The sequence below is a fragment of the Balaenoptera musculus genome, chromosome 6, assembly GCF_009873245.2.
Source record: "Balaenoptera musculus isolate JJ_BM4_2016_0621 chromosome 6, mBalMus1.pri.v3, whole genome shotgun sequence".
In the NCBI taxonomy this organism is placed as follows: Eukaryota; Metazoa; Chordata; class Mammalia; order Artiodactyla; family Balaenopteridae; genus Balaenoptera; species Balaenoptera musculus.
The window spans coordinates 15,672,587-15,699,519 of record NC_045790.1 but is presented as its reverse complement, the minus strand read 5'-3'; the positions used below and the strand labels follow the sequence as shown (position 1 = coordinate 15,699,519).

Here is a 26,933-nt window from a genome sequence, read left to right as displayed (position 1 = left end):
ATCTATGAAAGGAGGGAGAGAGAGAACAGTCGGTGGTGTGATGTCAGTGTAAAGGCCTCCTTGAAGATAGACTAGATAATTGGACCAAAGGCTGAGTTCTCTCCCAGCCTTCGGGGTTTGCATGTGGCTGACTGAGAACCTTGAATAGACTGCTGTTACATCATGTGTGTGCTATGGAAAGATCTGTGTGCCAGGCGGGCCTGAAGGCCTCATCCTGTATCCCATGGGGATCCACTCACCCTGGCTGCCAGGCTCCAGCACTGACCATCTGTGACCTGTAATGGGTATTTTTTCACTCACAGAGATCCCTTGCTTTACAGCAACTATACCAAAACACTTGGGTTAGGCCATGCCATTGTCAGCTTCAGAGGGTCTTCCAAGACCCACAGTGGGTCCCTTGTGTTCCCCTTCTCTTGCTCCTGTTCCCATGAGTGTTTGGCCTGATGAGGACCTTGGGTAGAACTTGGCTGGCAACATTAACAAGAGCTGGAATCAGGAGTGGACCCAGGAGAAAGGGATGGAGCCCAGGAGATGAAACAGTCCAGATCTGTACTCATGTCTCTGATGTGACTTGGTTTCAGTTCCTCACTAATGGGTCACTGTGGTCTTCCCCTGTAGAGAAGTCCAAAATCCTCAAGAGGGACTGTGCTTTCTTTGATAATCCATTCGGGTCTGCTTTGCTCAGTATCCCTGGTGGGAAGAAAACACTCTTCTGAGAGCACAAATTAAACACCTGCTCATAGCCTAACTAAAGAATATACGAGAGTTCGCTCATTCCTGTGGAGGAGAAAAGAAGGAATAGCAGATGCTCTTCCTTTGTCTAACGTGGGGGGGACTGAGGCACAGAGCTCGGGAGCCACTTGCCTGCTCAGGGTCGATCTGAGGGTGACATTCGAACGCCAGACCCCCAGCACCAGACACAGACACTCCTCAAGAACTGAGAATTCAGGTTTACGTCTTCTGGGATCTCTGGCTTCCTTTTTCCCATTGGAGAAATGAAACTGAATTCTCTGCTCACCCTACTCACTTAAGTAAAAAGCTACCTAAGTGCTCTTTCCATTCATCCTTCCTCTTGGTGACGGAGGCTGGTGTTCAGAGCGACCCGCATTCCTGTATGAACAGCCAACCCTCCTCTCCCCCTCCGTGTGAAGAGCCACAACATCTATTGGTAGTCTCTGGGCTAATCATCCTGGAGTGTGGTGGGCGTGGACGGACCTGAGTTGACACGGGGGCCACTGGGGGATAATCCGTGGAACAAAAGGTGGCGGCCTCAAGGAGCAGGGTGAGGGTAGGGCCCGCTGCGACCAGGATCAGATAGCTAGAAAAAAAAAATACAGCGGTTATGTAACAGTGTTTACTATGGCTCAGGTGGCCCTGAGAAGGCAGAGGCAGTCCCCTGACAAAAGACCGTGCCAGAGACGGGGAAGAGTCACAGGGACAGAGGTCCCTGTCAGGCGATAAGGGAGTTGGCCAGAGGAGATAGTGCATTGGGATGAAAGGAATCTGCTCTGTTGTTGACAACAGCTAGGTCACCTAGCACGGCCTTCCTTATCCTCAGCTTCTCCCTAAGCCATGCCAGCTCTCTGCCCGGTCAGGCCAGCAGTATGCAGAGCTGAGGCTGGAGGGAGGAGCAGAGAAATCAGACACCTGGTTTTTGGCTGAATCTCTGGATTTCGCTACTCTTTTTCCTTTAATCTCCCACTTGTCAAAGCGGAGGGATTCTTCTCCCTAAACATGGGCAGAAAAGGAGGAGTCGGTCCAGGTTCCTTAGGCTCTGTGCTCCCACCAATCTCTCATCCTCTCTCCTGTGAGGCTGTGTGTTGGAGGGATCCTGTTATAGCTCCTCCTTGGTCCAAGCACACAGCCTGTGACTCTTGAGAGGGAGAGTTATTTCCAGTGGTGCCAGGGCAAAACAGGTTCTGACATGAGAGAGAAGGTGATAAGCCCAGCAGGGCCTAAGCGGACGGGAAGGAGTCAAAGCAGCTTAGGAGGAAGGCTCAGGTCTCCAGCGGGGCCTACCCCACCTCCTCCTACAAAGCTGTTTACCGGGCTCCCCATTCCCATAGAGATGAGGCTGGTAGGCAGTCCCCAGCTCCTCGCCCGTGGCTGCCACCTCCCCTTGTGAGAAACAGGAAGTCGGGACCTTTGTCGGCTCAGCTGCACCCTCTACATTAAATATTTATCTTGGAGTCCAGGTCAGAGCCCTAGAGAATAAGAGAAGCTCACTGCTGGTGAGAGGGGGTATGGCCAGGATTCCTGGAGTTGGAAGATTGTCAGCTTCACCATCTTTGGAGAACAAGGAAGAACATGAAAGAGATGTGGCCCTTAATCGCGAGGATCCTGACAGGTGGGGAAAAAAACTGGTGACAGGGGAGGCAGGCACATACTTTGTCCCTGAGGGAGGGAAGAGGATGGCGCCTAGGGGTGGGCAGGTATCCAAGCTTTAGGAGAGGGGCTATGCACTGCTGCCTGCCCTCAGGTGGTCCCAGAGCTCCTCCCTCCTTTCTGATGCTGACTTCTGTGGGCAGGGGCTACCCATCCCATCCCCATCCCTTCAGCTTTCCTGGTGAATCAGAGATTCTTGGAAGGGGCCTTAAAGGGGATCTGGTTCAGTTCCCTTACTCAGTGCAATAGTTGCCTTTACGAAGATGCCCCACAAGTGGCAGACTTGGAACCTCTGAAATCTCTTTCTTGGAGACCTTGGATCTGCTTCGGAGTATGCAGCCAGTCTGTTGCCACACTGACAGCCCTGCAGACACTGGAAGCTAGGTGGCATGCCTCTCTCTCTCAAGCCTCTTCTCAACCTAAGCCTCTCCTTCCGCTTTTCGCATGTGAGATTGTTTCAAGCTGGTTCACCACAACCCGGATAGCTCTTTTACCTGAACTGGGGAAAGATACAGCTGATAGCATCAGTGATGGTAGGGATTTAAAAATATGGTTTCATCTTTCTTCATTCCCTTTCTTCTCAACTTTTGAGTTGAATGATGTGCTTGGGAAACACTCTGAAGTGCATGGTGACCTTAGGGCACCAATCTAACTCCCGGTAGATCTGCGATAAATGTTTTCATATTTTCATAATCTATAATTGATCACTCCCAAAATAAATTTGAGATTGTCCAGCAGGTATTTGCTATCTGGTTGGCTTGGGGTCCCAGAGCCAAGCCAGGGGCTAAGAAGTGGTACGTACCCCAGAGTCTGTCCACTAGCAGTAAGCATTCATTAAGTACCCTCGCTGTAACAGGCCCTATGCCGGCACAGAGGCTTGGGGGAGAAGGGGAAGATGGGATGGCCAGAGGGGTTGGGAGCCAATTGGCGCGCGCGGGCTCTTGGGACCCGTTGTCAGAGCGGCGGGAACAGCGGAAAAGCAGCAAGATCAAAACAAGGACGGTGTATGGGAACACCAAGACCCTGGTAACCCCATCACCGCCAAAGGGACCCCGCCCTCGTCCTCTTCAGGGGCGCGGCACGCCCAGCGGGTCGCTGCTTTAGGCCGATTTCCTCCCGCGCTGTCCTCCGCGGGCCTTGCACGCGTGTGAGCATCCGCCCGTTTGCCCGTGCACGCACGCATGTGTGTGTGTTTGCACTCGCCCGGACGCGCGCTCACGCAATCACAAACTCTCTCCCCAAGTGGGCAGAGAGGCGGCAGGGCCTAAACTCGGCCCGCTAGGCCACTCTGCCTGTGCGGCGCCTTTATCTCGGCCCCAGCCTGTCTGCATCCCGGTCCCGTTTCCGAGGCCGCCGGCTCCGTATCAGTTGCTGGCTCACCCGGGTTCTTTAATCATTCCTGCCCTCTGTCCTGGCTCCGCCGTGCAGCGGCTCCCTTCCCACCCGCTGGAAATGTCGCTGGAAACTCTGAGTGGCGCTCGCTGGCCCCCGCCCTGCGGTGGGGGCCGGGGAAGCAGCTGGGAAACCGGAGAGGGCTCCCCGGGGACCCTGGGCGGTTCCTCCCGGCGCCGCCTCGCGGCCGGCCCGGCCCCCGGCAGGGCCCACGCCGTCCCCGTGGCCCGCCCGCCCGCGCCCCGACGGGGAGCACTTGCCCACCCCGGACCGGGCGGCCCGAGCCCCCGCCCTCCACCCCAGCCCGGCCCACTGACCAGATCGCAGGGAGACACATTCCGCCGCGCGCGCGCCTCTCACGGTCCTTCCCCCCAGCGCGCGCCCTCGCCCCCCTCCCCCAACTCCGGCTCCGTCAATCCCCCTCTTCCTCCTCTGGGGCCCGGCCTCGCGGAGCCCGTCCTGACCCGGTCACGAGGGCGGACGGCACAGCCCGGACTTCTCCCTGCCCGCCCGCCCTCCACGAGGGCCCGTCGCGGCTGCGCCAGGCAGGAGCCGCGAGGAGATGCTCCTGTCCTCTCGGGCGTCCGCAGTCCCCGCCACCTGCTCGCCTGGGAAGGTAGGTGCCGGGAAGGCGAGGCGGTGGAGAGGAGACGCGGCGGGGGGCGGGGGGCGCAGTCGAGGAGGGAACCGCATCCAACACGAGGGGAAGGCAAGGAGCCCCTCCCCCGGGGTCCTGGTCCCAAACTCCGGGGAGGAAAGAGGTGAGAAGTCCCCCCTCAATCCAGATAAGGTGAAATTCGAGAACACCTGTCCTTGTCCACGTGGTCTTGTAGCTGGAAAATACCCCGGAGTGCGCATAGGGCCAGGCCCCCAAGGTCAGGGCAGTACTTAGAGGGAGGAAGCAGTCTGCCAACTACAGCAGGGCTACCTCACCTCTTCCAGCCCTTTGGAGCTGGCTGCCAGGGTGAAAGGCTGCCTGGATTCTGGGAGGACCCCAGGAACTTCCTGGCGCCCCTGTCCCCTGCCAGATGCTGGACCCATTGACTCCCGTGCCTCCATCTTCCCTGCGAGAAGTCCTCCTTATCGTCTCCTGGTACAGCCGCCAGGAGGGAAACTCAGCCCACGCTTCCCCACCCACCCCTGCATATCCTGAGACGTGCGCCCCTGGGAGCTGTGTTGGGGAGGGTCAGGCTGGGCCACCAAGGATCAGCAGCCCCTGGAAAATCAGGTGGTGTGGGCAGAGCTCCTGCCCGCCCCTTCCTACTGGAGGGCCCTTCTCAGTGAACACAGCAGGGTGGGCCACAGGGAGAGGAAAGCAGGCTGGGTCAGCTGATGGGCAGGACTGCCAGTGCTGACCTCGCAACTTGGCCTCCGGTGGCCAGCTGGCGGGGGAGGGGTTGCGGCTAGGAACCAGCCTGGTCCAGCCCTCGGATCTCCCACTCTCCCCCGCCTCAATTTCCCCCGCAAGGGGAGGGAGAGCAGCGGGAACAGGGGTGTGTCTGCCTGTTTCGCTTTTGGTGGGAGTCCTAATTGGATCCAGCTGGTGAGCGGCCCCTCCTCCAGCCTCAGCCCTCTACTCCCCTCACAGCCAGAGGTGGGCCCGGAAAAGCTGTGTCCCCAGCAGGTCTTTTCGAATGTCAGAGGGAATCCCCACTCAGACTAGAGTCAGGGAGCTGCCCCCAGCCTAGTGTGTACCCTGCAGCACCGCACTCCCCACCATGGCTGAGCAGGAACTGGGTACAGCGGTAATCACAGCCCCCATTGCACCTTCATCCCCTCTGGCCTCCACACTTGTGCTGCTCATATGAGCCCCCCACTGCACACACACACCTCCACTGCACACACACACCCACTGCACACACACACCGCCACTGCACACACACTTCCACTGCACACACACACCCCCACTGCACACACACCCGCACTGCACACACACACACTGTGCACACACACCCACTGCACACACCCACTGCACACACACCTCCACTGCACACACACACCCACTACACACACACCCACCCACTGCACACACACACCCCCGCTGCACACACACTTCCACTGCACACACACACACCCACTGCACACACACCCGCACTGCACACACACACACTGTGCACACACACCCACTGCACACACCCACTGCACACACACCTCCACTGCACACACACACCCACCCACTACACACACATACCTCCGCTGCACACACACACCCACTGCACACACACACACCCACTGCACGCACACACACCCACTGCACGCACACACACCCACTACACACACACCCACTGCACACACACACCACTACACACACACACTGCACACACACACCCCCACTACACACACACACCCACTGCACACACACACCCGCACTACACACACACACCCACTGCACACACACACCCCCACTACACACACATATCTCCGCTACACACACATCTCCGCTGCACACACACACCCACTGCACACACACACACCCACTGCACACACACACCCACTGCACACACACACCCACTACACACACACCTCCACTGCACGCACACACACCCACTACACACACACCTCCACTGCACACACACACCCACTGCACACACACCCCTCCACTGCACACACACACCCCCACTGCACACACACACACCACTACACACACACACTGCACACACACACTATACACACACACCTCCATTGCATACACACACCTGCACTGCACACACACACCTCCACTACACACACCTCCACTGCACACACACACCTCCACTGCACACACCTGCACTGCACACACACACCTCCACTGCACACCCCCGCCTACTATTCAGCTGGCCCCCCTCTGTACCCACACCCCCCATGCTGCTCACATGACCCCCCCATGGTACCCCCTGCACAAGTCACATTCGGAGCACTGTGCTTACACTCCACCCCGCACACACAGCACCTCACAAGGCCCTCGCCGCCCTCCTGTGAGTCCCCAGACCCCACAGGCACGCGCAAGCCTTAACTCTCAACAAAAGTGCCAGAACTGGTCCAGCGCCGGAAGGTGGCAGAGGTTGGCTCAGCCTCTGGCCATGTCCAATAGGACAGGTGAGGCGGGACAGGTGAGCTCTCTGATGGAAAAGCCCCACCGGCTCCTCTCCCGGCTGCCGGGAGCCCTCTCCCCTGACCTAACCTTTGCCCGGGGCAGAAGAACCCAGCTGGCCAGTCAGGCATGGTACTCCCAGGAAGACCCTCTGTTCAGAAAACAGCCTGGAGGTGTAGGAGAAAGCGGGGCGTGTGCGCACATCTGTGCGTGTGCGTGCGTGTGCGTGACACTCAGCACCGCCTGCCCGGGAGCAGGTCCACCTTCCTGCTCCCCCGCGGCTCAGCTCCCCGCCCCACCCCTCACGGGCACCCGGAGCCCTCTGAGGCTTCAGTCCGAGCGAAGAGGCTGAAGAAGAGAGCTGATACTCCTCTGAGCTCAGAAGGAATGGTTCCCGTGGCCTGGAAATGCCCAGCGCGCTCCACCTCCCAGGAACCTTGGCCCGGTTGGGCAGTGGGCGGGTGGCCTCACCGTGGTCCGGGGCCTCTCCCCCACGCCTGAGTAGCGCCTTGTGCCCGCTGGCAAGCAGATGCCCACACAGGGCCTGGGAGTGGCAGAGGGAACTGAAACAAAGTCCCAGTGCCCAGGCCCTTCCCTGCCAGCTGCCCCAGTTCCCTCTGCCTTCGCTCCGGGGGAGAGGGCCGCGCTGTGCACTGAGAGCCCCAGAGGGGCTGGCCAGCAGGCGCGCTCCCGGCCCGCCTCCCCTCCTCCTGGCCCGGCCTCCCCTCCCCCACTCCCACCCGGAGCTCCTGCCCGCGGCCTAACAAGCGGCCCATTGTGCCTCTGGGAGCCGGCCCGGGCAGCCTGCAGGCGGGTGCCCGCAGTGGCCTTTCTCCCGGGTCCGTGAGCTCCCACCCAGCTGGCCCGACCCCGAGGTCGGGCCCAGAGGGCACAGACAGCCTGGACCCAGCAGGGCTCTCCCTTCCCCCTCCCTTCCCCACAGAGGACACGCAGAGGAGCAGCTGGTACACCCGGGGTCCCCCGGCCTTGACCCAAGCATGCAGGCCCCAGCCCGCAGCCTCCCAGCTGCACTCAGCCTGGATGACTTCATCCCCAGCCACCTCCGGGCCCATGTAGGGCCATCCCCCCGGGGGACGCGGGTGAGTGAAACAGCGAGGGAGAGGGTTACTGGGGGCCTGTAGTGGGTGGGGGGCTCTCAGGACAGGTGGGGGAGCGGGAGGGTTAACGGGATGGAGGGAGGGAAGGAGGTAGGTGATAGCTCCAGAGAGCCTCGCTGGTTTCCTGGAAAGGGTCAAGCCGTCCCCGTGGGGTATGGCTGTGCCCTAGCAGCCGTCCCTCCCACCCGTCTGCAGAGCCCTCGGGGCCTGAGCTGCCTGCCGCCCCCGGCCCCTCCCCACAGGTGCCCGTGATCCGGAATGGTGGCTCCAACACCCTTAATTTCCAGTTCCATGACCCTGCGCCCAGGACCGTGTGCAATGGGTACTTCCCACCGAGGAGAGATGCTTCCAGGCACGCAGGTGGGTCTGCTCAGGAAAACCTGCTCCAGGAGCGCCGTGGAGGTGGGGGTCAGAGCTTCCTGGGCCCTGCCTTCTGGCTCCACCCTGGGTCAGGCTGGAGGGGCAGGAGGTAGATGGAGGCCTCTCGAGGGCCTGGGGCCAGTTAGCTCAGCTAACTAACTGCCCCTCCCGTGTGAGCCCGCTGGCCTGTGAGAGGGAAACTGCTGTGGGAGAGACCAGGCTGACACATCCCTTCCCCTCCCTGCCCCACCCAGTGTCAGGGGAAGGCCATGTGCAGGGGACATAGCCTTAGGGGCCCGGGGGACCTCCAGATGGCCAGGAGATAGCTTGGACTGGGGATGGAGGGTGAAGGAATGCGAGCGTATGGTTGGCTATGGAAGGGGTGGGGCTGAACTCAAGACAGGCCCCCTAAGGGCTGCTCCAGTCTGTACTTGGCAGCCCAGCAGAAGGCCGGAGAAGCAGCTCTGGGAGCCTGCCAGCTCCTGGGATCCTGTGAGTCAGCCCCGCCTGGGCCACGGGGTCTGGGAGATCCTGGGACCTCCTGGGTGCAGGCCCCACCCCAAAGGCCCCTCTCCTGAGGAGGGTGGCAACCTTTACTGAGCATTCCCTTGAGGCAGGCCCTGTGTCAAGTAGTTCATTCATTTAACAAATAGCTGTTAAGCACGTAGAACATTCTGGGCACTGTAAAGGCACCTTACAGGCCTTATCTCACATCATCCCTTGGTATCCTGACAAGGTAAGGTGTGATTATCAACATCTTCCCAGTGAAGAACCTGAGTCTCAGGGATGTTCAGTCACAGAGGCTGAACTGAGATTCAAACCCTCGTCCATCTTGCCCTGAAGCCCTTACGTTGTTACACCTGGGGGCTGAAACTTCTGGTGAATGAGTTTCTGTCCCTTGCCTGTTGACTTGTGTGTCAGGCACTGTCCTGAATACAGTCATACACACTAGATCTCCCTACATCTCTGCCATGACTACCCTCATTTTACAGAAGTGGAAACAGGCACTGAGAGGTTGATTGCTGTGCCCATGGTCACACAGCCTGTAGGTGGCAGAGCCCAGGTCTGGTTTCAGTCTTCGCCCCCAGCCCCAGGGCCTTTTCTGCCACACCCCACTGCCTCCTCACCTGGATTGTCTCCCCCCAGCATCCTCTGCAAGTGACGATTCCGGCTCTCATTCTGAAAACTTTTAGGACATCCCCAGCAAAGCAGGGTGGGGTGGGGACGGGCACAGATTTCTCAAGATAAAATCCATTTTCATTCACTTTAACTACAAAATAAACAGAGGCCTGGGGTCCTGCTGGGGATGGGGACATTTGGAGAATCTGCGTCGTCAACTCAGACAAACAAGGAGATGTTGAAACTTTTGAACCCACGGGGATCAATGTTCTGAGGAGCTAAGGGACAAACAAGCCCAGGTGGGACCCCTGCCCTTTGCTAAAGCTCCCCTGTACGTGCCCCACAGACCCTGCCTGGTATCAGACCTGGCCAGGTCCTGGGAGCCGGCCTTCTGGGAACCAGAAGACCCCTGCCTCCCAGCATCCCCAGAACTGGTCAGCCACGTGGACCAAGGATAGCAAACGTCTGAACAAGCGCTGGGTCAAGTATGAGGGAATCGGGCCTGTGGATGAGAGCGGCATGCCTATCGCACCCCGATCTGTGAGTCCAGGGCTGGGGCCACTGATCGATGGGGCCCAGGGACCCACGCTGAGCTCCACCTCTGACAACAAAGGCTGTACCCAAGCCGTGCCAGACTAAATCAGGGGTTCAGCCATGATGGGTTTGGGGGATCATGAGCCCCATAAAATTACAGGCACTCTTGCATGTCTGAGTTGCACAGTGGTTTTTGGGGGGGGGGTTCTAGACTGCCCGCCAGATTCTCAGTGGTAGAGCGCCACTAGTGTAAGGGTTGACCCTGGCAGGGACCCACCCCCCTCATTTTCACGGCCCCAGGACCTGGCACGGCACTCGTGAAACGGGTGCTGAGTAAGTTACCGGCTGAATGGGTGAACGGGAGAGTCCTGAGTGAGAAGGCCTCAAGGGGTGGCAGGCGTGGGAGGATCCCGGGGGTGGGGTCCGGGCGCGGAGGACCTGCCCTTCCTCCACCCCCAGGCCTGTCCTGAGCCAGTCGCCTCCTCTAGTTCTCCACCTCCTCACCCTCAAGTGAAACTCAAGTTGGTAACATACCCTTCTGCCTCCCAGGGTTCTTCTGCGTCACAGGTGAGGCAGAGGATGTGAAATACCATTCCCACCCCATCCCCCCACCGATACTGTTGCCTTTATTTTTCATTACATAGAAACACATGTTCTGTGTGGAATCATCAGAAATACAGAAAAGCTAAGAGAAAAAAATGTAAACTACCCCAGATCTCACAACTTAGGGACCATCACTGGTGGACCTCCTTCCATATATCTTATTCAAACATAACATGCTACACGAAGTTATGGTTGTTAAAGATGTCACAACAGCCCACCCGCTGGGGCTTCAAGGGTGGCCAGAGAAAGGACTCAGGGAGGAGAAAACTTCTGTGGTTTGATATTGGGAGGGTAGCCTGACTTTGCCTTCTCTGATCCCAGAGTGTTGACAGCCCCAGGGACTGGTACCGGAGAATGTTCCAGCAGATTCACCGGAAAATGCCGGGTGAGACACCCTTCCAGAGGCCTCTCTCTGCCTACGTGGGCTCGGACCCCTGGGGCTTGGGGAGTAAGGGGTAGAAAAGGGAACTTACCTGCACAGGGAAGTCTCTCCACCCACCCCAGCCTCTGTGATGAGTGGTTGCTAAAACAGGCCAAAGGAAGGAGCCGCCAATCTCCTCCCTGTACTCGGGGGAAAATGACCAGACACTGTCCCCGGTGTCCTCTGAGGGCCTGGGAAGCCACGAGGTCACGCATTTGTTCAGTCAGTCCCTTAACCAACTGTTGAGCGCTTGCTGTGTGCTGGGCACTATTCTAGGTGCTGAAGACAAAACAGGGAGCAAAAGAGAATGTCTCTGCCCTAGCGAAGCTTAAGGCAGAGGGGGGTCACAGAATAAACAGATAAGTATTTAACATGGCAGGTGGTGGTAAGGGCTAGGGAAAAAAAGCCGGGGGAGTGCCCAGTGCAGGGAGGCTGCCACCTCACGCAGGCTGGTCAGGAAAGGCCCCTGAGCAGTGGCATCTGAGCGGAGAGCTAAGGGTGTGAAGGAGTTGGCCCTGCAGGGCTGGGGAAGGAGCGTTGCCGCTTGGGGAGCACCAGGGACCCAGAGGCAGAGCAGGCCGGGCATGTTCTGGAGCCGCAGGGAGGGGCTGGACCACAGTGAGAGGGGCACGTGTTAGGAGATGGATCACAGAGGTGCTGGGATCCGGTGGCCCAGAGCCTTTGGCTTTTACTCTGCGAGAACTGGGAGCCACCCAGAGGCTCTGGGCGGAAGAGTGAGTGACAGGCTCTAACAAGTGATGGCTGAAGAGGCTCCCTCTGGCTGCCAGGCGGGGAAGAGGTGGGGCTGGGCGGAGGTGGGGGACCAGTCAGGAGGCCTGGCTTGAATCCAGGCTAAAGAGTCTTGGACCAGGGCAGTAGCAGCGGGCCTGGTGGGATTCCGGAGACAGAGTCATGGGAATTTGCTGATGGATTGAAAGAGGCGAGTCAGGGATGACTTTAAACCTGAGTGAGTCGATGGAGTTGCCCTTTATAAATGCGCGTACACACAGGGGAGGCTGAGAGAGGTGCAGGTCTAAGGGGCGTTCAGTTTTCGATATGGTTCACCCAAAGTGGCAGCTGATATACAAGTCTGCAGTTCAGAGGCGAGGCCTAAGCTGCAGATGTTAATACCCGGGACCCACTCAAAGAGATTTTGATTTCAAGGTTCCCCCAAGTAACTCCGACGTGCAGCTAAGGTTACGAGTCCCTGGAATAGACAGTGATCTTTAAGATAGTAGACTAGACCAGATCACGCAGGGAGACAGAGAGACAGAGGCCCAGGGACTGAGCCCTGAAGCAGTTGGTTTGAGAGATGGGCAGGCATCAGCTGTGCAGCCTGGGAAGGGGCAGCCCGGGAGGCAGGAGGAAAACCAGAGTGGTCTCCCTGAAGCCAAGTGAAAAGGAATTTCAAAAGGAGGAAGTGATCCACTGTGACAGATGCTGTTGATGGTCAAGCCGGACTGCCCTTTGATCTGGTAAGGCGGAGGTCACTGGGGTCCTTGATGAGGGTGGCTCAGGCTGAAAGCCTGCTTATCGGGAAGGGGAACTGGAGACACTGAGTTCCTTATGGCCGGCGGTTTGCTGCAAAGGAAAGCAGAAAACTCCAGGAGCTGGAGGAAGGTGTGGGATCCAGAGAGGGGCGTTTTAGTTTGCGTTTAAGGTCGGAACTGTGGTCGTGTGTCTGCGTGCCAAGGGGATCAAGTGGGTTGGCTGGTCAGTAGCTTTTCCTAGGAGGCCCCAGAAAGTCCTGAGCACCTTGAGGAGTGGGTCTGGGCAAAGGGGGAAAGACAGGCATTTAGAAGAGGGTGCAGAAAGGGAAAGAGGGCGAAGGGGAAGTGGGATTCCCCAAACTGACCTGGTGAGGGCAGGTCTGCAAAGGTCAGGGAGAGGGTGTGTGGGAACGCCAGGAGGGAGGGGCAGGAGGGTTTGGGCGAGGCCACTGACCCCATTGGCTCGCTCAGGCCCTAAGTCGGCCAGAGGCATTTCAAGCCCTCCCAGAAACCTAATTCCTTCCCTCCCTCGGGACATTCTTCAGGCTCTGACTCAGCCCCTTGGCCCCTGCTCTAGGCAGGAGTGGTGCTGGGAGCCTCTGGGGCAGCCTCATGGGGCTCCCCATCCTCGCTTGTTGCCCCAGCCCTGACCTGGTCCTTTCTGCTCCCACAGACCTGCAGCTGGACCGGACCTTCGAGGAAACACCCAAAGGTGAGGGGGTGCGGGTGTCCCACCCCAGCCCGGCGCCTGCGTCTGCCCCTCCCTGCAGCCACACCTGGCTTTGGGGCTCCCCAGTTGGCTGAGCTCAGCTTGAGAAGTTTGTACAGCCCATTTCTGCGAGCTCCAAATGCCCTGGTAGATGGTAATTAAGAGCCTCTGCTTCACTGTCCGGCGAATGCCTAGCCCTGGCCATGATTTCTCTGGGCCTCTCTTTCCTCACGTGTACAACGGGAACACCCCAGAGATGTTTTGAAGGTTCAGTAAAGAATGTAAAGCTCTTGGCCCCAAGCCCATATTTCGTGGTCCAGACTATCACCCCCATTCCCGCCTGCCATCCAGGAGCACGGGTGGGTGTGGGCCAGAACCTTCAAGGGTCACCCAGGCGCCCTCAACCCCAGCTCTCACCTCCCACCACCCCTGCTTGTTTTCTCCCACTTTCAGTGGCTTCTTCCTGTGACACCTCAGCAGACTCAAGGCATCCAGGGCCCCAGCAAAGACCTGCTGCCAGGCCAGACCTGACGTCGTCTGTGAGCGGGTGAGCCAACGTGGGGAGGAGCTGCAGAGGGGCGCTGGCTTCCTTGTGGGGACTGGCGCCCCCTGGTGGCCACAGCTGGCACAGTCTTGGAGCAGGGCGGCTGGCTCCCCTCCATGGCTCTGCCCCTTCTCAGGGTCCCCACTGCTCCAGATCCTCCCCTCCCCACCAGAGCCAAAGGGGAATGGCGGGCAGGGATGGACTTTGCGCCATTCCTGGTCAGGACCGCCTGTGATGCCTTTGTGGTTGGCAGCAGGAACTCATCACCCCAAAGATCCACTCATCATATGGGGTGGAGAGCGGGGCAGCCCATGACTAGGCATGGACCTGGGACCTGTGGCCATCCACTCTGAAGCCTGGAAGAAAACAAGGGGCATAGAGGATCCCAAGCTTTCTCCCAGATGCCGCTGAGAGAGGAACCCTCCAGATAGGTCAAGGACGGAGTTCCTTTTCTCTGTGCAAACCACATGAGCCCAGCCCGGGCTGCAGGGCCCTGTAGGAGCTCAGCCCAACCTTAAGAATCAGGAGCTTCTCTGTCACAGAGTAATCAATGAGTTTCTGATTCCTTTATGGGGAGGGCGTGACCTCATCAGCATGGTCTTAACTGGGCTGTGGCTCTTGGCATCATCGATAAGGTAGAGACTAAGATTTGAACAAGATTTGGTCAAGATTTGGACCCAGAGTTCTGGATTAAAGCCGGTGTGCTGCCTCTAGCCATGTGACCTTGACCGAGGTAACCAGTCTATGCCTCACTAGCCCCATCTGTTAAGTGGGCATCAGAGGGTGGTCGTGAAGATCAAGGTACATTGCAAGTCTCCACAAACATTATTATTATACAGGCTTAATTATGACTGGAGCTTCCTTAAATTAGGAACAATGTATTCCATTCTCATTATCAGTGTTATTACTGATGTTCTTTCTCAAATAGAGAATGGAGTCATAGTTACAGCCAACAAATACTGACCCTCCTGTCAGACATTCCATCATTTGATAAGCTTGGTACAATGGTTCCACTTGGTGGAAACGTTCAAACTCAGCAGAGGCTGGAACATTTCAGCCAGCCAAGAAGGAAGCCCTGGAGGGGAACTAAGGCAAATGTGACAGATGACATCACCGATCCAGCACCCCAGGGAACTGAGGCCCACGGATCAGAAGTAACTTGCCCAGAGCTCCAGGGTCAGGCCTGCAGGCTCTTTGCCCTGTCCTGGGTTTTCCTGGGACTAAGACGTAGTCCCACACCATTGGGCATTGGTGCAAGGCACTTAGTCATGGCGACCAGCTTCATCGAAGCTGCACAAACATATATACCCACAGTCACGGGGCCAGACAGAACACAAATGCGAGGTATTCCACCAAGGCCAGCAGGAAAGGGACTGGCCACTCCTGGAGCAGATGTGTGTGTCAGCCCTTCTCCTGGGTGTCTCACATATGTTCCCCCACCTAAGCTTTACCACACCCTTATGAAGGTGGGAATCATTCTCATATTATAGGCGTGAATCAGAGACTCTGAGAATTCATTAACTTGCCAAAAGGTGACACAGCTAAGTGGTGGGGCCAGCTGGGATTCGAACTCGGAGCTTATAACGTTTTACTATTTAACACTGCTTCCACAGCCCGGAGGCAGGTGGGGAGGGGGTGCAGCTCCCTCCCCAGGATTGTGTGCTCACGCATGCCTCAGTTTCCCTAAAAGGAAACTGAAGAGATGTCCTTCCCTTTTTTTAGAAGAAGCTGGGATGTCTCTGAAGAGTTTCTTAGAAACACCTTCAATCGCAATGCTGGAGCATCCTCTTCCCTACACCAGACCCCAAATCAGGTAGCTCGCCCAGCATGCCCCCACCGCCCTCCCCGCCCCCTCCATCCCCACCCCCCCTCCCCCCCGTCCCCACTTCTCCCGCCACCACACTCTTTGGCCAGGCCCTCTGCTGCAATAGCACAGATAAGGCTTTTTTTTCAGCTTGGGGCCTGTGCAGCCAGAAGAGCCCAGAATCCTTAGGAGGGCACTGATGGGGTGGGACAGTGGCCTGAAAGCCTGCTTTTTGAGCCTGGCCAGTGTCCCAGTACCTCTCTACTCAAGCTGATGCCTACCCACCCCTATGCAGGTGTCCAGACACCGAGAGAAAGCAGACAATGTCTGGACGGAAGAATCTTGGAACCAGTTTCTGCAAGAACTAGAGACTGGGAAGAAGGTGAGTGTGGGCCTGGTTCTCTGGAATAGGATGCACCCTCAGCTAGTGCATTTGGGGAGCGAGTTCACCCCCTCTGACTCACTCGTCCCACTCTTAGCCCAAGAAACCACTGGTAGATGACCCTGTTGAGAAGCCTCCCCAGCCCATCGAGGTGAGTGCTGCGGGCAGGTGGGCAGGAGGGGAGACAGCATGTTGGGGGAACAACGAGGGAGATTATGGGTGGTGTTGGTCCCAGTGACCATGGGCAAAGGCCACGGACCCAAAGCTCTGACCCTCTCCAGTCCCATACAGTTTACCTCTATACCCCCAACACCCAGGACAGTGCCTGGCATACAGTAGGCGCTCAGTAAACGTGTGTTGAAAATTGTGTGTTCATCAAAGCAGGAGCTGAGAAGGGAGTGATTAGTGTGGACTGGAATTGTCAGGAAGTGTTCTTGGAGGTGGAGCTTGGAGGACAGGCAGAGAGAGGGGCTCAGGATGGGGGAGACACACGCAAAGGCTGGAGGGGCCTCTGTGTGTGTGTGTGTGTGTGTGTGTAACACTCAGCCGGCTGGACGGGCAGTGGGAGGGAAAGCAGGTTGGGTAGAGTGAAGCCAGGCTGTGGAAGGCCGTAGAAGACTTGATGGGCAAGGAAGTAGGGAGTCCTGTAGGCTCTTGAACAGAGAAGTAACACAACAGAAAATGGTACTGAGGCACATCAGGAAGTACTAAAGTATTACCATGGGAGTAGGGGATGGGTGAGCTGGGTCAGCGGGCAGGGCCCTCCTGACACCCTGAGACGCACCTCCTGGCAGGCCCAGAGGTAGGCAGCCTGGCCTGGCCCTGTGCCCTGAGCCTGCCCTTTACCCAAGCACCCTGTGCTTTGTCCCGCTGCCCACTGGGCTTCGCACATCTGACCTTTGACCAGCGCCCCCCACGGTGCACTGCCCCCCCCCCACCGCCCCTCCCCGCTGTCCAAGTCTCTCCCCATAACCCGCCGCCAGGTCCTGCTGGAGAGAGAGCTGGCCAAGCTGAGCGCCGAGCTGGACAAGGACCTGCGTGCCATTGAGACCGGGCAGCCGTCCCCCAAGGTACCGGCCTCCCAGTCCCCTCCTGGGGGGAGGCAGGAACCCGGAGCCGCGGCTGCCGGGCCTGGGTGGGAGGCGCAGGCCGACGAGAGGCGTCGCCTCCAGCCGCACTCGCGACCTTGGGAGACTTCATCCCCGTTTGCTCTCTCCTTCCTAAAATGCAGGGCGTTCACTGTCCCTAGTGACCCCTAAGAACCCTCCCAGGCCGACTCCACGGCAGCCTGCCGTACGAGAGCCGGAGGCGTCCCCCGCCCCCGCCTAGCCCCGCCCCCTAGACCTCAGCCCGCTGGGACCCCAACCCCAACCAGGCCCCGATTTCCCGGCCTCCCCTCCCCCTTCCGCACCCGCGGTTCCTCCCCCGGCTCCTCGCTCCTCCAGTTCCCAGCCCGCCGCCCGCGCGGGCGACTCTAGGACCCCTCCCCCTCCCGCCCCTCCCCTCCCCCTCCCCCCCCCCCGCTCCCCCTCCCGCTCCCTTACGAGCCAAAAACTTTTCCGGAGGCGGCGGCCTCGGCTGTGTCGGGGACCGGCGTCCCGGGCCCTGACCGCGCCCGTCTCCCGCACAGAGCTCGCAGGCGCCCCGACGGTCCCGGGAGCCGCGGCCCCCCGCGCGGTGAGTGGCGGCGGAGCGGAGCGGGGCGGGGCGGGAGGGCCGCCGGCGGGGACGTGGCGCGGGGAGGGGGCGAGCCCGGGACACTGACGGCGGGAGGAGGGGCTCGGAGCGCGGAAAGTGGCCGGCGGGGGCCCGATCCACAGCTCGCCGCCAGGGGTGCCATCCCTGGCCCGCAGAGGGAAGCCTGCCCCCAGCTCGGGACTCGGGTGGCGGCGGCGAGGGGATCCCGCCGCGCACTCCCGCTTCCCCCACCCCGGGCCGCACCCTTTCCAGGCCTTTACCGCTCGGGAAGTAGGACATCCTGCTGAGAGCCCGGGACCTGGGGAGACGCCTTGGGAGGAGGCGGCGGGAGATGGGAGAAGGGGGTGGGTGGGACATCTGGGCGGTCAGGGGTGAGCGGGGTAGGCTGTGAAGCTCCAGACAGGTGGCTCACTCGTGTGCCCCCCGCGCAGCCCGGCCTCCGCCTGGAGCTCCAGTTCCCCGAATGCACTTTACCAGGGTTCCTCCCTGAGCGCCCACAGGATGGCGGACGGAGGAAGCCCCTTCCTAGGTCGGAGGGACTTCGACTACCCTTCCTCAACCCGAGGTAAGAAGCAGATCCTGCTCTTGTTCTCACCCAGGCAGACGCCCACCACCACCCCCAGGCACCAGATATGCTGGGACCCCGGGGGAGGGGGCAGGAAGGTCATGGAGCCCCCTGCTTCCACTGGTCCTGGGCGGGGAGGGGGAGCAGAACCCCATCCCAGCCCTGCCCCCCAGACGTGGCCTTCCCAAGCTGAGGTAGTGCTTCTCCACAGACCCTAGTGCCTCTGAACCAGGGGGCAGCCCAGCCAGGAAGGAAGAGAAGAAGGTAAGGGGGGGTGGGAGCGTTAGGGTCAGGGTGCAAGGAGGGCCTGGGGTGGGTCCCGGTGGCTGCTCTTCGCGGCCTGCCAGCTGCTTGACTGAGGTCAGTCCCTCTGTCCTCTCCCCCTGCCCAGAGGAAGGCCGCCCGGCTCAAGTTTGACTTCCAGGCACAGTCCCCTAAGTAAGTGCCCTTCTCTTCCCTCTCCTTCCCTCTGGGCCAGTCTCTGGGAGGACAGAGCTGCAGTGGGCCGCCCAGAGGGTGGAGGGGACTCTGGGTGCGCTGGGCAGGGTCTGAAGGGAAGGAGGACCCGGAGGACCTCAGGTTGCTGGATGTCCTTGCTCTGGCCTTCAGGGAGCTGACTCTAAGGAAGGGTGACATCGTCTACATCCACAAGGAGGTGGATAGGAACTGGCTGGAGGGGGAGCACCACGGCCGGCTGGGCATCTTCCCCGCCAATTATGTGGAGGTGAGCAGGGCAGCAGCAAGCAGGGGCCCGGCTGGGCGGGCGCATGGGTTTGCAGGGAGTGCAGACCCCTTTAAGCATCCAGGGCCCCGCTCTCTGGAGCCGGCTGCTCCCTCACATCTGGCAAGTTTCCCAAGACGTAAAGCTGTGTGAGCTCCGGGCAGGGGCCAAGTCGCAGCCTCATTCATGCCCTCAGGAAATGTTTGTTAAATGAGGGCTAAAGGTGGAGCCCAGCCCAGGGGGGGAAGAGCCAAACAACTCAGTTCCTGTACCAGAGGCCACCAGCCCTGTGGGTCTCCCCCACTTTCACCACTCAGAATCCACCTCTCTCAAGCTGTCTTTGGGAAGAATTCTAATTGCAACTGACAAGAGTACGAATCGTGTGACAGTTCACAAATCACATATACTTGCGTCATCTTCTTCACGTGTATTACTTCCCTTGTTCCCCTCATTAACCTGAGAGAGTGTTAAATCATCCCCCTTTTGCAGATGCACTTGCTAAGGTTCAGAGACAAGTCGTTAAGTAGAAGATCTAGAATCTGAATCCAGAGACAGGTTCTGGATTTGATAGATATAGGGTTACAGGTTATCTCTGGTATTTGCATCTTTTAAGGAATTTTAAATTATCTAATTTATTGGCATAAAGTTTTTCATAATGTTTCCTGATTATCTTTTTTTTTTTTTTAATTTATTTTTGGCTGCCTTCCGTCTTCATTGCCGTGGCTTCTCTTGTTGCGGAGCACGGGCTCCAGTAGTTGTGGCACGTGGGCTCTAAAGCACAGGCTCTGTAGTTGTGGCACACTGGCTTAGTTGCTCCGCGGCATGTGGGATCTTCCTGGACCAGGGATCGAACCTGTGTCCCCTGCATTGGCAGGCAGATTCTTAACCACTGTGCCACCAGGGAAGTCCCCTGATTATCCTTTTAATGTCAGTAAGATGCAGAGTGATGTCCTTTCTTTCATTCCTGATATTGGTAATCTGTATCTTTTCTTATTCTGGCTAGAGATTTGTCAATTTTATTGATCTTTTCAAAGAACCAACTTTTGATTTCACTGATTTTTCTCTATTTTTGTTTTCAGTTTCATTGATTTCTGCCACTTCGTTATTTCCTTCCTTCAGCTTGCATTAGGTTCTTCTTCTAGTTTTTTAGGGTGGTAGTTTAGATTATTGATTTGAAACCTTTTTCCCCTAATGTAAACATTTAATGCTATAAATTTTCCTCTAAGCACTGCTTTAACTACATCCCACAGATTTTTTTTTTTTTAATTTTTTAATTTATTTATTTATTTATGGCTGTGTTGGGTCTTCACCTCTGTGCGAGGGCTCTCTCCAGCCGCGGCAAGCGGGGGCCACTCCTACATCGCAGTGCGCGGGCCTCCCACCATCGCGGCCCCTCTTGCTGCGGAGCACAGGCCCCAGACGCGCAGGCTCAGCAATTGTGGCTCACGGGCCCAGCCGCTCCGCGGCACGTGGGATCCTCCCAGACCAGGGCTCGAACCCGCGTCCCCTGCACTGGCAGGCAGATTCTCAACCACCGCACCACCAGGGAAGCCCCATCCCACAGATTTTGATATTTTGTTTTTTTCACTCAACTCAAACTATTCTCATTTCCTCTGTGGCTTCCTTTTTGACTCATGGATTGGGTCATCTAATTCAGGCTCTTCATCTCATAGGCATCAATAGACCTCCCCTATCCTCAGAACGATGTCCCTGATCCTGAAGTTCCACAAAGTATATATAGTATTCTATGTCATCAGTCATTTACATCTTAGTAGGAACTAGTTTATTAGTGTCTTGATTTTCTGGGTAGGGTGAAGCAGAGAGAGCGTGGGGACTCAGGGCACCTGGTGGGGTAGAAGGGGAGGAGGAGGAGGAGGAGGGACACTTGGTTCTCAGCAGCAGTGAAATGGTAGATCCTCATTTTTAGGTAACCAGGAGTTCCCTGCTCCTTGGAACTCCTCATGTCCTTCTGTGCTCCAATTTAAACTCTCTCCTATTTGCACTGCTGTGGTCCACTCTAATAATGCCCACTCCACATACCTCTGATGGAAATTCTTCCTCCAGGAGCATTCTGGGACTGACCACCCCCTTGCCTGTGCTCACCCCTGGCCACCTGCAGTCTTGTGTCTGGTGTCTGTCTCCTCTCTGGTCTGGGGACAGATCTTGCCCATATTGCCTCACCCTCCCAGGAGCCCCAGGTCTGTGCCCAGATGATGCCCAAGGTGACTCTTTCTCATGCCCTTTCTTCCTACAGGTGCTGCCTGCAGATGAGATCCCCAAGCCCATCAAGCCTCCGACCTACCAGGTGCTAGAGTATGGAGAAGCCGTGGCCCAGTACAACTTCAAGGGGGATCTGGAGGTGGAGCTTTCCTTCCGAAAGGTGCGGCCAGGCAGGGAGTGGGGGTGCAGGGCAGGGGCAGGTGAGGACACAGGTAAATATGTGCAGTAAAAACATTTAAAAAAAATATCAGGTGTACCCATCTTCAGTAGTATTTCAGATTTTTGTCCTCAGTCTCTTTGGATATATTTCCCTTAATTTTGACCATTTTTTAAATGTTCAAAACTTCTAGAGTAGTTGTGCTTTGTTCAAATTGCAGTTTGATAGGCTGTGAGGATCACAGTCAGCTTTTTTTTTTTTTTTTTTGGTGGCGAGATCCTCACAGCTTGCGGGATCTTAGTTCCCCAACCAGGGATTGAACCTGGGCCCATGGCAGTGAGAGCATCGAGTCCTAACCACTGGACTGCCAGGGAATTTCCTCAGCATGTTTAAGAGAATGGAAATCTTAGAATGCCTTGCATGTAGAAAGGTGTTTTACAGGCTTTTAGACAGTTATGTATATATGTTTGTGTGTGTACTGAATTGTTATTACGACATATTTTTTACTATAGATCATAGTTCAGAAAGCTTGAAAAATGTTGTCCTGGAAAGCAGGGAACTGGTCTCCCTTGGTTGATTTTGGGGGCAGAGGCCATGACTGCCACTAACGAATGTTTCCCCAGAAGAGCTGGCCCAGGGAGAGAGGGGGAAGGAGGTGGCTGGATGGAGAGAGGTGGGGTCATGTGGAGGCCAGAGACCATCCTTCCCAGGGCAGCCCCACTAACACTAGTCAGCATGGGGGCGTGAGGACACACCAGCTGCCCTCAGAGAGTTTGTTTTCTGATACAGTGGTGACCGGATCACCCAGGGTGGAGGCAGGGAAGGACCCAGTCACGGCAGTGATGGCTAATGCCTGCCCGGTGCTTCTTACCAGCCTGGCATTGAGCTGTGTGACCTCTGTATAACCTGCTGACACCCTCTGAGCCTGATCCCTTCGTGCAAGGTGTTAGGTTTAAATTACACTGTCCCACGTAGGCTCCCTCGGGTACGTGGCACCCGAGAGGGCCCTGCAGATACTAACTCCCTCTCTGTGACCAGGGGGAGCGCATCTGCCTGATCCGCAAGGTGAACGAGCACTGGTACGAGGGCCGCATCTCAGGCACCGGGCGCCAGGGCATCTTCCCTGCCAGCTACGTGCAGGTGACCCGGGAGCCCCGGCTTCGGGTCTGCGACGACAGCCCCCAGCTCCCTGCGTCTCCCCGCCTGACCAGTGCCGGCCTGGCCCATCACCCCAGCTCCCCATTAATGCCGCGCAGCCCATTTGACCCCACCGACTGGGGGGGCCGGACCTCCCCCCGCCGCACTGGCTTCTCCTTCCCCACCCAGGAGCCCAGACCCCAGACCCAGGTAAGGTGACCTGCCTCAGGCCAGAGAGCTGAGCCCTGCTCCGCATACTGTATCCCCCATTCCTGTGATGGTCTGTGCTTCGGAATCCCGCCCAGACTGCTCAGGACAGACTAGTGGGGTGACTGGGCAGAACCTTGTGTTGCAGCCCCATCCTGGCCTTGAGGACCTCAGACCCTTGGTTCTGTCCTTGAGCTGCAGCCCAGGGAGGCAGGAGTTTCTAGGTAGGACCCAAAGCCAGCACCAACCTCCTGACCTTCCAGAATCCACTCTTGGGATTTCCCTATATCAGCCTCTGGGACAGGGTGTGCCATGAGTCGGGGGTCTGCCATTCACCTGCTGTGTGACCTTGGGCAGATGACTCGCCCTCTCTGGTTCTGGGTTTCCTCGCCTGTAGAATGGGGATAGTAATCCCCACTGCAGAGGTGCAGAGGGTAGTTGGTAGGTAGTAGCTGATGGGTAAGTGACAGCCATTGGTCCTCGTGCTGACATAGCCCACAGACAAGTGCATCTGCTCCTGGGTTCATCCACTCACTCAGCAAACTGTTATGGGCAGACAGAGCCAGCGCACAGGACTTCTCCCACTCCCGGCTTTGTCCGTGCACGTGTTCAAATCAGCCATCTCCCCTACCTGGGCCCAACTTCCCAGCACTTGTGAAGTGAAACAGTCAGACAGATCTCCCTGTGCTGTGGGGATTGCGAGATAAGATGAGGCATCGTGGGAAGCTGCTCCTGGTGAGGTGGGCAGGCCCGTTCACTTCTCCTCCTTCATGCTTGTATGTGCCCGCCTGCCTTCCTGTGGACCCCAGAGTCTCAGCACCCCTGGGTCAGCTCTGTCCCATCCTGGAGGCTCCAGCCGTCCCCTGGAGCTGGGGACCTCATCCCCCAACACCACTCAGATACACTGGACCCTGTGAGTACTGGCTGGGGTGCTTGATCAGGGTGGGGGGGGGCTACCCCGCAAGGAGTGTTGAGCACACGGACGCCTTAACCCGCTCCTGCCCCCATCCCAGGATGGAGTTGGTAAATTCCTACAAAAGAGTGCTTGTCATTATAGTGCTTATGGGTGATTTTGGTGGGGGGGGGGGCGGTGCGGGGGCGGGAGGGCGCTTGTCTGCGGTGTTCCTGACCTGTCCCTGCCAGCCCTGGGCCTTAAAGCAAGCCTCCCACACTGGGCCCCCTGGCCTCCGTCTCCTCACTGGGTTTCCAGCCCTGAGTTCAGCGCGTGTGTGCGCAAAGTGTGGGAACTGGTAGGACAGATTTGAAGGCACTGGGAACTCAGAGGAGGTGGGGTTTGGGTGATGAGGGCTTGGAGAGCGGGGAGCAGGCCTGGGGAAGAATGCGCTAAAGCCAGACACAGTCGCCATCCCTGCAACTGGGCCAGGGGCTAATGGGAGCATGGAGGGACGCTGGGAAATTCAGAGGATGTGGCTACCTTGGTTTTAAGACACTCCAGGCCTGGTCTGGGGAAGGGGCGAGGGCTCTGGTGGTTGCCATGGCGATGTTTCCTGCAGGTACCGGGCGATGTACCAGTACAGGCCCCAGAATGAGGATGAGCTGGAGCTGCGGGAGGGGGATTGGGTGGATGTCATGCAGCAGTGTGACGACGGCTGGTTTGTAGGTATGTGGGCTGGGGGCAGGTGTATCTCAGGGTTCTAGGGGGATGCGTTGGGGGACAGGCCAGAAGGGGTATCTTTGGGTCCTGTGGGGGATGGGCTTTGGGCAGTTCAGAAAGGGTATCTCAGGGTCCCTGGGGGGATTTGGGTGGCTGCTACTGGCGGCCAGTGCTGGTTCAGCAAAGGTTCACGGACTGACCATCCCCCACCCTTCCGGCCGGGCACTGGCTGCTTCCCCAAAGCCAGCACTTCTGTTGCCTGCCTTCATTCCCTGAAGAGGGGTGAGACCTGGGAGGAAAGCAGACCAGCTCAGGGTCATTGGCGAAGCCAGCTGGACTCAGGGCAGCAGGGTTCCCAACCCCCAGGCCCCTGTTCCTTCCATGATACACCTCTGTCTCTGGAGCAGTCCTCTCAGGGAAAGGGTCCTATCTCCTGAGACACTAAGCCCCCAATGGAAAGGAGCAAGTCTCACACCTGTGTATCCCCACCCCCAGCTAGCAGCTAGCTCCCCCCACCCCCAAGAGGAGAGAGAGGAGAAAGATCCCGGCTTTCAGGGCTGGCCCAAGGGCAGCTCAGGCAAAGGACTAAAGCAGGAAGCCTCAGGTTGGCCTTGGCCTGGTTCAAGGTGACCAACCCAGCAGGCTTTTTCCCAGAGTGGGCAGGCCCTGTCCAGGCCTCAGCTTCAGAGGAGTGAACATCCTGCTGAAGCTCCCACTCAGCAGGCTGCAGGGCCTGAGGGGTTGGAGGGCTGGCTGCCTGAGGAGGGGTGGCCACAGGGGTGGTCCCTTGACCTGGCAGCCCACCCTTTCTCATCTGAATCCCAGCACCTCATTGCTGACTAAGCTTCGGACACACCGGTAATTATGAAGCACCACCTTGTTAACAGTCCTTCCTTGGATGGGTGGGCTTCGGGGCACATTCTAATTTTACTCTGTACACGTCTACTTTTGCATTTTTTTTTACAACTCCTAATAAAGACAAGAGGAAAAAGCACCACTTTCGTGGAATAAGCCACAAGTGCTTTTAGAGGAAAGGTTTAGAATGTTCGGTTTCTCGGTCACACTGGCACATTTCAAGTGCTCGGCAGCCACATGTGGCTAGTGGGTATCATTTTGGACAGTGCAGGTCAGGGAAGGCTTTCTGGAGGAAGTAGGGGAACAGGGGAAGGATTTGGGGAGGAGAGAGGAGAGGGGAGGCACTCCGGGCAGGGGAGGAGTATCAGCAAGGCCTGCGGGCAAGATGGGCCTGGGCTGCTCAGAAGAGAGTCAGGATGGAATGTCTGCCTGCCTGGAAGGGAAGGTCCAGGACTTTAATTTCATTTTATATTCCTGTGTCTTCTAGCATTTCCCCTCCTCTACCCCAGCACACAGGTTTCTTTGGGGTTGTAGCAGACAGAGGCCTGGATTTTAGTCCCGCCTTTGCCTCTAAGCAGCTGAATGCTTTGGGGGAATTCATGTGGCCTTACCTGCCCCATCTCTAAAATTAGGGTGTCATACTAGACCAGTGAGATTCCTCCCGACTTAGGTTCTGTGATTCATCCTCCTGTGTCCTTGCTTTCCCAAGGACGGGTGGGGTTATTCAGTGCTGTGTGCAGAGTTGTACACAGTTGTTGAGTGCTCAGATTTTGTCCATCATTATCGAAATCATGAAGTGTGGCTTGTCCCATCTAAGCTTCTGCCTCTAGGGGGCAGGAGTGAGAAAAAGCAAATCCTCCCTGGGACCGGGACTCCGCCTGCAGTTCTGGACACTGCCAGCAGAGGGCAGGGCTCTCACTCCCCCCAAACCCCATTCCTCTTTTAAAACGTGGGGAATGCTCTTTCTGTCTTTCCTATTTCAGGTGTCTCCCGGAGGACCCAGAAATTTGGGACATTCCCTGGAAATTATGTAGCCCCGGTGTGAGTGATCTCCGTGGCAACTCAGAGCCCAGCCAGGATGGGATGGGGAGCAGAACACTTATGGGCGAGAGAGAGGATGCCCCCCCATCCTCCTCCCGCAGGACCTGAGCCGCTGGCATCTGCAGACAACCTCAGCGGCCTTTCCCACGGAACCTCCCTTGAAGCCCCCTGGACTGATTCCCACCCACAACTCACAAGCATTCCTCTAACAGCCCTTTTATATCCTCCCCTACCCCACTCCCCAAATATAGAGGTCTGCTTTGAAGTGGAGACTATTTCCAGGCCTTATTGAGACCAGACCCCCGTGTCCACCACCCCACCCTGCTATGGCGTTTCCTCTAACAGGGGCCGGCTCCCAGCTTCACCCCCATGGGGTTCCTCTAACAAGGACCAGCTTCCTAACCTAATAGAGACCAAAGGCCGTCTTTGCCTGGAAGGGATTCCTCCCCTTTCACTCCAGCTTGCCTGCCATCCCCTTTGCCTTCCTGCCTCCAGCTGGGCCTGGGAGTGAGATGGGGGATGGACGCAGCACTTCCTTAGCATTCGAGGCCTGGCAAGAGGTCTTGCCCAAAGGCTCCCTCTTCCCACAGGCTGCCAAGCCCTGGGCTCGGTCGTGCTTATCCACCTGCTGCTGTAGTGCCCAGGAAGGGTGGGGCCTCCGAGGACTGGCCTGTCCCAGATGTATTCCAGGGAGAGTGATGTGTGCTGTCCTCCTGCCTGCCCAGCGGCCCCCAACCCCCAAGTCCCCTGTGGAAGGGAATGTAAAATAAATCTGGCTATCAGGGA

The 26,933-nt window shown here is 57.7% G+C and overlaps 1 protein-coding gene across 6 annotated transcripts; it reads left to right on the top strand.

The window, feature by feature from the left end:
- The first annotated feature begins 2,331 nt into the window (after window positions 1-2,331).
- Window positions 2,332-26,933, top strand: SORBS3 (sorbin and SH3 domain containing 3). 6 transcript variants are annotated; one of them, XM_036855332.1, is made up of 21 exons: window positions 4,052-4,393; window positions 7,791-7,947; window positions 8,208-8,325; window positions 9,791-9,984; window positions 10,903-10,966; window positions 13,166-13,204; window positions 13,655-13,748; window positions 15,468-15,558; window positions 15,845-15,931; window positions 16,029-16,082; window positions 16,915-17,001; window positions 17,562-17,608; window positions 18,061-18,194; window positions 18,406-18,458; window positions 18,586-18,632; window positions 18,804-18,918; window positions 21,170-21,295; window positions 22,331-22,639; window positions 23,446-23,549; window positions 24,151-24,257; window positions 26,090-26,933. In XM_036855332.1, exons 2-21 carry the CDS (start codon window positions 7,846-7,848, stop codon window positions 26,149-26,151), a joined length of 2,034 nt encoding a protein of 677 aa, XP_036711227.1. In that variant the 5' UTR covers window positions 4,052-4,393; window positions 7,791-7,845; the 3' UTR covers window positions 26,152-26,933. The 6 variants fall into 6 exon arrangements, with proteins under 6 accessions (XP_036711225.1, XP_036711227.1, XP_036711226.1 ...); XM_036855330.1 differs by lacking the exons at window positions 4,052-4,393; window positions 24,151-24,257 and adding an exon at window positions 2,332-2,347; XM_036855331.1 differs by lacking the exon at window positions 4,052-4,393 and having other exon boundaries at window positions 7,791-7,920.

Excerpts from the sequence above, each read along its gene's own strand:
- SORBS3 (XM_036855332.1), top strand. The coding sequence starts at position 7,846 with ATGCAGGCCCCAGCCCGCAGCCTCCCAGCTGCACTCAGCCTGGATGAC. Across the intron at positions 9,985-10,902 it reads TGCCTATCGCACCCCGATCT|AGTGTTGACAGCCCCAGGGA; the intron begins GTGAGTCCAGGG and ends CTCTGATCCCAG. Across the intron at positions 18,195-18,405 it reads CTACCCTTCCTCAACCCGAG|ACCCTAGTGCCTCTGAACCA; the intron begins GTAAGAAGCAGA and ends GCTTCTCCACAG.